Genomic DNA, 13,461 nt, shown 5'->3' with positions numbered 1-13,461 from the left:
ACAAAGAAGAATGTTTTCTTATCAGACCCAGCACATGATTTCCACCTTCATAATTTACCACCCTGCGCCAGGACCTAGTGGCTAGTGCAGTAGCGCCTAGTGGTGCAGAACAGCACAATGCACTAACACGTCATAAATGCGATGAATGCTGTTGCTGGGTAGATCTACAAGGACAAGGAGACAAAGAAGGGGTGACCAGACTGCACCTCATTTCATAATTTTCATAGACAGCACTCAGTCACAGCAGCACAATATGCCAAATCCTGGCTCAGATGGCTTCGTCCAGGATATCCATTGACGAAATGATCAATGGTTGAGAGGTCAGAATCTCTACTACGTTACTACTTGTACTAAGTAAAGTACGTGCACTCCTGCTACTACATCTACTGTAGTGAGTGCGTGTACTACTAGCGATACCGCGGTGGCACAGTGCATGAATGTAGCTTGAAGTTGAATGCCTGATGAAATCGATAGACGGTAGCATTCGGTTCGGATTACTGGGCCAAGGACCGCCCTGCCGCTCTCAGAACTACACACGAGTCATGAACTACACTTGTACTAGCTGTCAACAGGGCACCACGATCCCACGATGGTTTATTTCTACACATTTTCTACTACATGTGCTTGTAGTACTACATGTACATACTAGTATACGAGGAGGAAAACTTCCTTCTGCCAGGAGAGAGGGCTCAACACAACAGGGCTCAACACAATAGATATACCACACGTACACGTATGTCATGTTTTACTATACATGTACATGAATGCAGCACTAAGCACTAGCCAACATGTGCGTCATTCCGTGTGACTGCGTCCAATTATTTGGCTTTGGAGTTTGGTCCTGAATACAGTCATGTACATGTACATGTACATGTAGTGGCCAAACGTTTACGCCGACCATGCAAATTGGTAACATTACATGATTGTACACTGTATGTGCAAAGAGCAGTGTTTCAACCAGAAAAATGATCGAAATTGATGCAGACCAATTTAAAAAAAGGAAATGAGACTCAGAGAGAGAGAGAAACCTACAGTGCAATGGAAAAGATAATCATAGCAATTCTGCGGCTGGCCTAATGCCGCGCGTGGCGTGAACTTATGTCCAGATACAATGTACGCTAAAAAAAGCCAAGTTGGGCCAGGGGTCCAGAAAATCTTACATTTATTAAAAACCTACAAACTGTCTCTGAGCCGAGCTAGCACCAGAGGGAAATCAGTAACCAATGGCACATCCTTTGTTCTTGATCATGTCCGCAATCCGCTACGGCACTGTATTCACAATTTGCGTGCATAATTCAGGCGTGATCTTTCTCAATCCATTCCTGCACTCCTCCCACAGCTCAGCCTCATTCCAACAGTGCCTGGAGTGGTCACGATGCCTGTTCAGGGTCTCCCAGAGATTCTCGATGGAGTTCAGGTCAGGGTTGTGGGGAAGCCACTCTATTGTGAGGAGCAGCCGACGCATGGCGCGCGCCGTATGTTCTGGCCTTTTCGGTCATTATCTGGTTGAAATACAGTCGTGTAGGTAATAGCTTTCACCAAATATCTTGCACATGCTTGGCATCATGCAGTTCTGCAAGGTACCAATGCGCTAGGTAAGTTCCATTTTGCCCACGGTCCTGTAGATCTGTCCAACACCGCGCGCCGCCATAACGCTGCACACCGTAATACCACCACCGTGCTTTTAAAAATGTGCCACGCCAGTCATTCTCCTTTGCCCCTCACGATGTACCAAACACTGTCACCCTTCTGTTCGAGCGCACAATGTTTGATAGAAGGGTTTTCAACCCCTATCATGATGCTGCTTTGAACCATGCTGCCCTCAACCTCTGCTGTGTATGCCCGCCACGAACGTGAGAACTTACGAGGAGAGAACTCGGGAAGTCGCGACGTCGAGAGGTCCTCCTCTTTCGTGCCATTCATCATGTCGGCCAGTGGTGGTGAGTGGTGGTGAAAGCAGAAAAATCATTGTACAAGCGCCTGGCTGCTCTCCTCTTAGAAAAGAGAAACTAGCAGTACTAATTATTTGCCTCCATGGCATGGATCGGCACTTGGCTTTGCTTTGCTTTGCTCTGGTACCAGTAAGGTCCAGCATTACGTGTTTGGGTGTTGCCAGGTCCTCCAAGTCCGGCTACCTCCAGGGAGATCCATATCAGTTGCGGCTGTCGTTGCGGAGGCACGCCTAGCGCCTGCGGCTTCATGCCTCCGACTAGCTTACAAGTAATAATTGTGAACGGTGCGTGGACCGAGTTTGACTCGTTCATTTTTCTCCTTCCTGTCATCACAAAAAAAACCATCTTGATGTAAATTTACACCAGGGATCCGGGAGTCGTAAAAGCCCTTTTACGACTCCCTGATTTACATCATGTAGATATACCATGCATTGCAACGAACAAAATGACGGACACGTCACACTTGGGCTAAATCTCACACAGCACCAGACTGCCACCGCCTTCTAACGCTAGACTAGTCTAGAGCCATGCCAGCTCACACACGCTTATCAGTGTCACCAGGGAGTCGTATAGACCTATAGGCTATACGACTCCCTGGTCAGGCTGGTGTCACCTTTCTCTTTGTCACCACTGCCACATGGAACTCTCTCCCGGCCGCCATTCGTACAGTATCTAGCCCAAAATGGTTTATCTCTCATGTATGTGTGTATGTATATTTTTATTTTTATTCGCAAGTACACACGGGCTACAAGCCCAAGCGAATGTGATAATGGGGTGGAGGAAGGAGGAGGACGGTAGCAAAGCAACAGGGAGGACAATTCAGGAGCAAAATTAACAATTGCACACATATGAGAGTACCTGAGACCGAGGGTACCTGTGGAGCGATAAAGTGCTAAAAGCAAACAGAAGAAAGGAAATCACAAGCCAATACGCGCTAAACTGCGCTTGAGTTATAATGAAGGGGGAAACCCGGAGCTCAAGAAAATTGTAACATAACATACAGTCATAAAAAGAATTTAAATAATTAACTGGATGAAGAGTAGCACCTTATTTTCCCTTTTCTCTCTAGCTCTTCTCTTGTACCTTCTTGCTTTTTTTCTTTTTCTTTTTACTATATTCACATTCCCAGCTCGAAAATAATAAAGGAAGACAATGGTACTGAGACTAGGACGAACGTGACAACTATTGATTAGGGGCTGCACCGAGACGCAGCAGTGATGGTGGGGCATTGATGGCTCTGCCGACCTGAGGTCTCGGCATCACGGCCAAAAGCACGAACCAAAAACAAAAGATAGAGCTGCACGAATCAGCAAAGTGAAAAGAAAGGAAGGGTTAACACCAGGGAGTGTGTGGGAGAAACTGTGAGACTATTTTAATATTAAAACAAATTACAAGGGTTGTGTAGTGCATATTCACGAACATTCTACAGTCCATGCACACGTGACATTACGCAATGATTGCATAGGCAAATTCTAGTTACTTCCCTTTTGATTACGTAGTGATTACATCACTTACACATTACCCATTTGCCACATCGAGCGTATGACGTTTTTCCATGTTCTTTCTCTCTTGCATGTCATGATGCAATACTGATTGCACCTACATGATGCAATACTGATTGCACCTACATGATGCAATACTGCTTTGTACTTACATCAGCAATTGCAATTCTCATGACCACATCCGTTTCCTTCTTGCACTTTCTACCGCAACGCACAATTGCTAACGCTTCTCTCTCTACCCTATATAAGCTGCATTCGCTTGCATATTATAGAGAGGCAATCGTAATCTTTTCCATTCCGACTCAACTTGAATTAGTGCTTTCTTAGTTGTAATAAAACATTGTGTTCCACGACCCGTTGCACGGCTGAGTTGAATCTAGCGAAGCACTAAATTGGTGACCCCGACGTGATCGATTTCCGACCTGATTCAACGTTCTGTGCAATTTTTAGAAATGTCCGACAACGAGCAACCCGCTCCCGCTCTCGAGGCTAATGCCGCTCCAGACCAAGCTGCAAACCCCGCTGGAAACGCTGGTCCACCAGACGCTCCGGCCCAAGACGGCCCTGCCGCAAGGACCATCGCGCCAGTCAACTTCAAACTGCCGCCGTTCTGGCCAGGTGACCCGCAGTTATGGTTTGCGCAGGCTGAAGCTCACTTCTCCAACCACCGGATTAACACCTCCCGAGCACGGTACAATGTGATCGTGTCATCGCTAGCTCCGGAGTTTGCAACAGAGATCCGTGACCTGTTGATCGCTCCACCGGAAGACGAACCCTACGCCAAGCTGAGGGCTGCACTCACAACACGGACGCAAAAGTCGGAGCAAATCCGTCTTCGAGAGCTGTTGTCAACCGCCGACGTCGGTGACAGCAAACCCAGCAAGGTCCTACGCAGAATGCAGCAGCTACTGGGAGGAAAATCGCTTGACCCTTCTATCTTGCGGGAACTCTTCGTGCAACGTCTACCCCCAGCTGTCCGTCAGATTCTAGCAGCTACACCTACGACTCTGTCTCTGGAGGAGTTAGCGGCCCTCGCTGACAAAGTGGCCGAGTCTACAGTCCCATCAGCGAACACTCAAGTACACGCAGTTTCGGAAAAGGCCACTTCAAAAACTGCTACAGTCGGCTCAACTGCCTCAAGTGCTACCACTTGTTTCAGCCCCAGCTCTGACTCGACGACTCAGCTGTCGCTACTCCGTTCGGACTTGGACAAGCTGTGTCTGACTGTACAAGCACTAACCAAGGTGCGCTCCCGTGGACGTGACGATTGCCCCATCAAAACGGCGGGATTTCCAACACGGGATCGGCGCACTGGACGCAGCGCTTCCCGCTCTCCCAGCCGCGCCGTACGCATTGAGGACACCGATAGCGACGACGTCTGCTGGTTCCACGCCAAGTTTGGTGACAAAGCTCGACGTTGCCGATCTCCATGCCGTATGTCGGGAAACGGGACCGCCAGCCACTAATCGCGACCACTAGCCCGGCTGGCTCCACCTCCACTTCTGAAGGTCGCCTCCTGTATATGCGTGACCGTGTCAACGGAATAAATTTCCTGATCGACACCGGCGCCTCAGTAAGTGTACTTCCTCCGTCCTTTGCTACCTCTGTAAAACGTTGTCATAGCCCTAGTCTTCGTGCCGCCAATCACAGTACTATAGAAACGCATGGTCAACAATTCCTTGAGCTTGACATTGGTCTCCGTCGGTCGTTCAAATGGGTGTTCGTTGTCGCCGATGTCAATTACCCTATCCTCGGAGCCGATTTCCTGTGCCACTACAAGCTGACTGTCGATCTTGCAACGGGACAACTGCAGGACTCCTCGACCAATCTACGCATCAACGGAGTGGCCGCCGATGTCACGGATTCTGCAGCCAACCTCCTCGCAACCGATCAACCGAACCGATATTCGTCTCTCCTGGCCGAGTTTCCAGACCTTGTTCGACCTGCTACTGGTGAGTCGCCATCCAAGCACAATGTTACCCATCGCATAGTCACTAATGGCCATCCCGTGCATGCTAGACCCCGCCGCTTAGCTCCTGATCGCCTTGCCACTGCTAAAGCTGAATTTCAGCACATGCTCACACTGGGCATTGTTCGCCCGTCTGCAAGCTGTTGGTCTTCCCCGCTGCATATGGTCCCGAAACCCTCTGGTGACTGGCGCCCTTGCGGCGACTACCGAGCCTTGAATAACTGTACAGTCCCCGATCGCTACCCCATTCCTCATCTGCAAGACTTCACTTCCCATTTGCATGGCACGACCATCTTCTCCAAGATAGATTTAGTCCGAGCATATCACCAAATCCCAGTCCATCCTGATGATATCCCCAAGACTGCCATTACCACACCTTTTGGCCTATTTGAGTTTGTCCGAATGCCCTTTGGTTTACGCAACGCTGCCCAAACCTTTCAACGCTTCATTGACCAGATCACTGCCGACCTTCCATTTTGCTTTGCTTACATTGATGATCTCTTAGTCGCTAGTGCTAGCCCCGCTGAACATGAACGCCACCTCCGCTGCCTGTTCCAACGCCTAGTTGATCACGGTATCATCATCAACGTACAGAAGTCCCGGTTTGGCGTATCCGAACTAGACTTTCTGGGCCACCACGTTGATGCCACCGGTATTCAACCCCTACCGACCCGAGTCCAAGCTATCAAGGAGTTTTCGCTACCGACCAGTGTCCGTAAGCTACGAGAATTCCTAGGCCTGGTCAACTTCTACCACCGGTTCCAGCGCAACCTCGCAACCCGCCTTGCACCACTCAACGCCATGTTACAAGGTCGGCCGAAGAGCAAGGGCCCGCTTGAGTGGACGGATGAGGCACGCGAGGCCTTTGATTCGACCCGCAGCGCCTTAGTCCACGAAGTCACCCTCTACCACCCTAGCCCTGACGCTGCCTACAGCATGATGGTTGATGCATCCAATGTTGCCGTCGGCGCTGTTCTACAACAACACATCAACGGTGAGTCCCTGCCTGTCTCGTTCTTCTCACGCAAGCTAAAGCCGGCCGAGACCCGCTATAGTACGTTCTGCCGAGAATTACTAGCCATATACCTCGCCATCAAACACTTCCGTCATTTCCTGGAAGGCCGTCCGTTCCACGTCTGCACCGACCATAAGCCACTGATCCACGCTATCCGAAGCCACTCGCAACAACACAGTCCTCGCCAGCAACGACACCTCAGCTACATTGCCGAGTTTACCACTGATCTTCGATACGTCCCTGGTAAGGAAAACGCTGCAGCTGACGCACTCTCGCGTTGTGACCTACCCGATGACGCCATCGCAACCATTGCCAGCCTGGACTTCGGCAGCCTCGCCCTCGCTCAACGGGCCGACAAGGAACTCTCCAAGCTCCGTCACACTGTCCCTCCGTCAACATCACTCGTCTTCAAAGACATCCAGTTTCCCATGGTTAACACACCGATGACGTGTGATATCTCCACTGGCTCCGCTCGTCCATTCGTCCCAAGCCAGTTCAGACGAGATATCTTCGACTCACTCCACAACCTCTCTCACCCCGGACACCGGACCACCCTGTACAGTCACCTACCTGTGCCTATATATTTGGCATGGTGCATCCATATGTAATTTGACCCCGCTTCCTATTTCACACCTTCGCGTACGCACATGCACCAGCGGTAACTGTTGCGTGCCTGTGCTGTTTACATGCCTACTCTGTTCCCCGTGTTCTCCACTTCTCCTTCTGTCTTCATCAAGTATAGTTTGTAATTCCTACCGGAGTGTGATGGTTGTGTTGGACTGAGAGAGTGTGCATGGGCATTTACCCTTAGTGCTGTTGCAGTAACGCAACACTTGGTGTCAGAACTGGTACCCCGAACCCTCGCCACCGGACCCGCTCGCCATGGCGAAATTTCAGCCCCCTGAAAGCTTCGACTTTTCCGCACCTGAGAATTGGCCCCGCTGGAAAAGCCGATTCACACGCTTCCAGATTGCTACCAAACTCTCTTCCGAATCCGCAGATGTCCAAATCTCCACTCTCATCTACTCTCTGGGCCCAACTGCGGATGATATCTTCCAGCGTGAGTTGTCCTTCGCCCAAGATTCCGACAAGGACGACTTCGATAAAGTGGTCGATGCTTTCGACAAGTACTTTGCACCTGCGGACAATGTTATCCACGAACGGACGCAGTTCGCTCGTCTCCGCCAGCTCCCCGGTGAGTCCGTAGCCACGTTCTCAAGCCGACTCCACTCTGTCGCGGCGAGATGCCGTTTCGACAAGCCGTCAGAACGGATCCGCGATCACCTCGTCGCCCACATGGCTGATTCTGAAGTGAGTAAGGCAATGCAGAAAAAGGACATAGGCTCCCTCACCCTCGCCGATGTTCTCAAGGAGGCCAAGGCAGCTGAGACCCTCGAAATCCAGCTAGCCACTCAGCGCTCCGCAGCCACTCAGCCCTCCGTCGCTGCCGCTGTCGCTCGCGGACATCACAAACAATCTCGTGGAACTGGCAGACCGAAGAATGCTCCGGCTGCATCTCGCCAGTCCGCGCCTAGCTACTCGACACGTGGCCCTCCAGCAACCTCTGCTCCGCGCGCTCCCTGCTCCGGCTGTGGCTCATCTAGTGGTCACTCGCGCCGCGAGTGTCCTGCTTGGTCCGTCGAGTGCCGTAAGTGCCAGCGTCGTGGTCACTTTGCCAAAGTGTGTCGTAGCTCTCGTCAAGTGGGCGCGAGCGAGATGTCTGACCATCCGGTGAGTGATTCTGCTAGTGCTAGTGCGAGTTGTTTTATGGGTAGTGCTTCATCCGAGTCACAGGAACCCAGTATCTGTGTTTTGAGTTCAGTATCCATTCCTGACTCAACTGAACCCTGGCTTGTTGAGCTCCCTATCAATGGCCAGTCAGTGTTGTTCAAGCTGGACTCTGGCGCAGACTGCACACTCCTGTCACTGCCGTCCTACAATAGCCTCAGTCCTCAACCTAAGCTCACGCCGATCTCCACTAAGGTCACTGGACCTGACGGCCAACCTCTACCCATACACGGCGCATTTGTTGCTGCCAGCTCCTGGAAGGACCGCAACGTCACTTTCCGTGTTATTGTTGTTGATGGCCCCAGCAACCTCCTGAGCCGCAGTGTGTGCCAGGACCTGAACCTCCTGTCTTGCGATGTATCCGAGGCATCCGCAAGCCCTCCGTCCGCTCCTCCTGTCATTGGTCGCATGTCCGGTCCTGCAGCTACCATCGAGCTGCAAGACAATGCCCAACCATATCACTGCCAGACCGCACGACGAGTTCCCATCCACCTGCAAGCCAAGGTCAAGACCGAACTTGACCGGATGGTCCAGATGGGAGTCATCTCTCCAGTCACCGATCCGACCGACTGGTGTGCGCCCATGGTGCCCGTGCTCAAGAAGAATGGCTCCGTCCGCATCTGCGTGGATCTCAAACGCCTGAACCAGTCCGTGAAGCGTTCACACTTCACTCTGCCGACCATCGAAGACACCCTGGGCAAGCTGTCCGGAGCCAAGGTCTTCTCGTCGCTTGACACGGCGTCTGGGTTCTGGCAAGTGCCACTTGCTGACGACAGTGCGTCACTCACTACGTTCATGACACCGTTTGGCCGGTTTCACTTCAACCGTCTACCCTTTGGTATCACCAGTGCGCCAGAGGTTTTCCAGCGTCGCCTACTGGAAATCGTTGGGCACATTCCCAACGTGGTCGTCTTCATGGATGACATCCTCGTGTTCGGTGCCACTCTAGCTGAGCACGATGCTGCCCTCACTGCTGTCCACGCAGCTCTCGCTTCTGCAGGCGTACTCCTCAACCCCGCCAAGAGTCGCCTCCGTATGAAGTCCCTGACGTTCCTGGGTCACCTCATCGGTGCTGACGGTGTCCGCCCAGACCCAGCCAAGGTGTCTGCCATCCAAGCTCTGAAGTCACCGACCAATGTGCCCGAGTTACGCCGTGCTATGGGTATGTTCACGTTTCTGTCGAAGTTTGTGCCAGATATGGCCAATGTCAGTGCCCCGCTCCGTGCTCTACTGAAGGCCGACACCGCCTGGCAGTGGGACACCCAGCAAGAAACTGCCTTCTGTCGCCTCAAGGAACTCGCTACTACTGCTCCCTGCTTGGCACTGTTCTCGCCCGACCAGCCCGTCCGTATTAGTGCTGATGCCAGTAGCTACGGACTGGGTGCTGTCCTCCTGCAGCCTGATGGCTCCCGCTGGCGCCCTGTTGCCTATGCGTCCCGCTCTCTATCACCTACTGAGCAGCGCTATGCCCAGATTGAGAAAGAGTGTCTCGCCATCGTTTGGGCATGCGAGCATTTCCACCACTACATCTACGGCGGTCCTCAGTTCACAGTCGAGACTGACCACAAGCCTCTCGTGCCTCTCATCAACTCCGCTGATCTCGCCCGCTCTCCTCTGCGATGCCAGAGACTCCTGATGCGGCTGATGAGGTACAACCCAACCGCTATCCACGTGCCTGGCAAATCACTCGTCATTGCCGACACCCTATCCCGAGCTCCGCAAGAGTCCTCGCCTACTAGTGATCTTGCTGATGAAGTACAGCTGCATGTGTCTGCCGTCACATCGCATTGCTCCACCGACCCGCTCTTGGTCGACGTTCGGAACGCGACCAACGCTGATGCCGACATGTGTCGCCTCCGTGCCCTCATCCTCAACGGGTGGCCAGCCAAGCCCACCTCGGTCCCCGCTAGCCTCCGCCCGTACTTCGCTGTTCGCGATGAGCTCTCAACTGCTGATGGTCTCATATTCCGTGGCCAACGTGTCATCATCCCTGCATCCCAGCGCAACGCCACCCTTGCCAGTGCTCACGAGGGTCACCAAGGCGTTGGTAAGTGTCGTGCTCGTGCGCGTGCTGTGATGTGGTGGCCTGGTATGTCTACGGACATTGAGTCGTATGTGATGTCTTGTGCCACCTGTGCCAAGGCCCGTCCTAACCCAGCCGAGCCGCTCATCTCGTCCGAGTTCCCATCTCTTCCATGGTCAAAGATCGCGTGTGATCTGTGTGCAGCCAAAGGATCCACTTACCTAGTTGTTGTCGACTATTTCTCGCGCTACATCGAAGTCAAACAACTTACCACTACTACGTCTGCCGCTGTGATTGCCTGTCTCCACTCCGTGTTTTCTACCCATGGTATTCCACACACGCTAGTGTCTGATAACGGTCCACAATTTGCTAGTGCCAGCTTCCGTGCATTTGCTGCCGAGCTTGGGTTTGCCCATCGCACGTCAAGTCCTCGCTTCGCCCAAAGCAACGGCGCTGCAGAACGTGCCGTTCAGACAGCCAAGCAGCTCATCCTCAAGAATGATGACTTGCCTTCCGCTCTCTTGGCCTACCGGTCTACGCCATTGGCCAACGGTTATTCACCGTCACAGCTGTTGTTCGGCCGCCAAATCCGCTCCCGGCTACCAGGACCCCTCCCTGCTCCAGCGTGGCCTGATTTGACCGCCCTTGCCGACAAGGAAGCATCTTCCAGGTCTCGGCAGGCTGATCGCTACAATCAACGCCACCGTGCTCGACTGCTGCCTGTTCTCGCCCCTGGTGCTCCTGTGTATGTCCCCGATATGGACAAAACAGGACACGTCCAGAACCGCCTGTCCGAACGCTCTTACACGATCGACCTCACTCCTGGGTCATCTGTCCGCCGAAATCGTCGCCACATGCGTGCGTTGCCATCGACGCCATCCGCGTCAGCCAAACGCCCTGTTCCCTCCAGCTCATCCTCCTCCATTGAGCCCATGTACGAGGTTGACTACGGTGTTCCTGCTCCCGTCCGTGTTGCCCTGCAACCACCAGCTAACTCTACTCTGCCGCCTCTTCTGCCTGTGCCGCAGTCTCCTCGAGTTGCTAAGCCTCTGCCACCCGGTCGCAGACCACCATCCAGCCGTGTTCGCCATGCGCCGCAACGCTATGCTGCCAATACCTGAACACAGTAACACTGTTTACTCCATGTGTTCCAGTTGAACTATGACTGTGTTCCTTTCATGTTTTTTTTCTCTCTATCATTCTGAGTAATGCTCACGTTGGTACCCGCTCCAGAACTGCTATCGCTCCTTTTCCTCTCTCCTTTGCTCCACACTTTCTCGTGTCCCTCCGTTCGCATTTTTTTCGGGGGGAGATGTACAGTCACCTACCTGTGCCTATATATTTGGCATGGTGCATCCATATGTAATTTGACCCCGCTTCCTATTTCACACCTTCGCGTACGCACATGCACCAGCGGTAACTGTTGCGTGCCTGTGCTGTTTACATGCCTACTCTGTTCCCCGTGTTCTCCACTTCTCCTTCTGTCTTCATCAAGTATAGTTTGTAATTCCTACCGGAGTGTGATGGTTGTGTTGGACTGAGAGAGTGTGCATGGGCATTTACCCTTAGTGCTGTTGCAGTAACGCAACACACCCGGCAGCTCATCACCAGCCGCTACGTTTGGCCGTCAATGAACAAAGACATCGCTGCGTGGTGCCGCTCCTGTATCGCTTGCCAGCAAACCAAAGTCCACCGACACACGACCACTCCACTCGCCAAGTTCCGAAAACCAGATGCCCGATTCTCGCACGTCCACATCGATATTGTGGGACCGCTTCCACCGTCTAACGAGTTCTCGTACCTCCTAACAATGGTCGACCGTTTCACTCGTTGGCCCGAGGCCATTCCCATACCCGACATCACCGCCGAGACCGTCGCTCGCCACTTCGTGAGTTCCTGGGTTTCCCGCTATGGTGTACCGACTCTTCTAACTACCGACCGTGGTTCCCAGTTCGAATCGTCCCTGTGGTCCTCGCTGATGTCTCTCCTGGGTACGTCCCGCATCCGTACAACCGCCTACCATCCTGCCGCTAACGGGTTGGTTGAACGGTTTCACCGACAGCTGAAAGCCGCCATACGTTCTTCAGACAACCCCCGCCGCTGGACCGAACATCTACCGCTGATTCTACTGGGAATTCGTTCTTCCCTCAAGGCTGATCTAAACTGTTCGGTTGCTGAACTAGTCTACGGTTGTCAACTCCGTCTACCCAGCGATCTGTTCATCGAGACACATGAGCAGTTTCCAGATCCCACATCCTATGTTAGTCGGCTGAAGCAAGCCATGGCTGAACTCCGCCCTACACAGCCCCGCCACCCATCTGGCCGATCCGTATTTGTTCCTGCCGACCTCGCCACCTGCAGCCATGTGTTCCTTCGCCAGGACTCCGTTCGCACACCGCTACAACGTCCATATTCTGGCCCCCACAAGGTTCTCCGTCGTACGGACAAACACTTCACCATCGACCTCAACGGCCGCACAGACGCTGTCTCTATTGACCGTCTGAAGCCAGCCTACATCGATGGTGAAGAAGATGCATCGGCTCGTCCTGCCCCGACGCCGTCTCTCGCTCATGATGTCCTCCCACCACGACAGACCCGCTCCGGTCGTCAAGTGCGCTTTCCCTCATACTATTGAGCCACTCTCGTGTTACATTCCATTCAGATATTGTAGGTTACATTACCTTGACTTGAACCATTGCGCATGTCATTTTCATATCGTGCATTTCCCCCGGAAATCCACTAGGTGGGGAGCTCTGTAGTGCATATTCACGAACATTCTACAGTCCATGCACACGTGACATTACGCAATGATTGCATAGGCAAATTCTAGTTACTTCCCTTTTGATTACGTAGTGATTACATCACTTACACATTACCCATTTGCCACATCGAGCGTATGACGTTTTTCCATGTTCTTTCTCTCTTGCATGTCATGATGCAATACTGATTGCACCTACATGATGCAATACTGATTGCACCTACATGATGCAATACTGCTTTGTACTTACATCAGCAATTGCAATTCTCATGACCACATCCGTTTCCTTCTTGCACTTTCTACCGCAACGCACAATTGCTAACGCTTCTCTCTCTACCCTATATAAGCTGCATTCGCTTGCATATTATAGAGAGGCAATCGTAATCTTTTCCATTCCGACTCAACTTGAATTAGTGCTTTCTTAGTTGTAATAAAACATTGTGTTCCACGACCC

General features: G+C 52.4%; 2 protein-coding genes across 2 annotated transcripts; both read left to right on the top strand.

The window, feature by feature from the left end:
- The first annotated feature begins 3,906 nt into the window (after window positions 1-3,906).
- LOC135823626 (uncharacterized) lies at window positions 3,907-4,920 on the top strand. The gene has a single exon (XM_065336472.1). It carries the CDS (start codon window positions 3,907-3,909, stop codon window positions 4,918-4,920), a length of 1,014 nt encoding a protein of 337 aa, XP_065192544.1.
- A 2,400-nt stretch (window positions 4,921-7,320) lies between these two features.
- On the top strand, window positions 7,321-11,370 carry LOC135823625 (uncharacterized protein K02A2.6-like). The gene has a single exon (XM_065336471.1). It carries the CDS (start codon window positions 7,321-7,323, stop codon window positions 11,368-11,370), a length of 4,050 nt encoding a protein of 1,349 aa, XP_065192543.1.
- The last annotated feature ends 2,091 nt before the right edge of the window (window positions 11,371-13,461 follow it).

Source organism: Sycon ciliatum, chromosome 8 (assembly GCF_964019385.1).
Source record: "Sycon ciliatum chromosome 8, ocSycCili1.1, whole genome shotgun sequence".
In the NCBI taxonomy this organism is placed as follows: Eukaryota; Metazoa; Porifera; class Calcarea; order Leucosolenida; family Sycettidae; genus Sycon; species Sycon ciliatum.
Note: the sequence above shows the minus strand (reverse complement) of the source record. Positions and strands in the feature narration are given on the sequence as shown.

Bases quoted from the DNA above. Each gene is read 5' to 3' on its own strand.
- LOC135823626 (XM_065336472.1), top strand. From the start codon at position 3,907: ATGTCCGACAACGAGCAACCCGCTCCCGCTCTCGAGGCTAATGCCGCT.
- LOC135823625 (XM_065336471.1), top strand. From the start codon at position 7,321: ATGGCGAAATTTCAGCCCCCTGAAAGCTTCGACTTTTCCGCACCTGAG.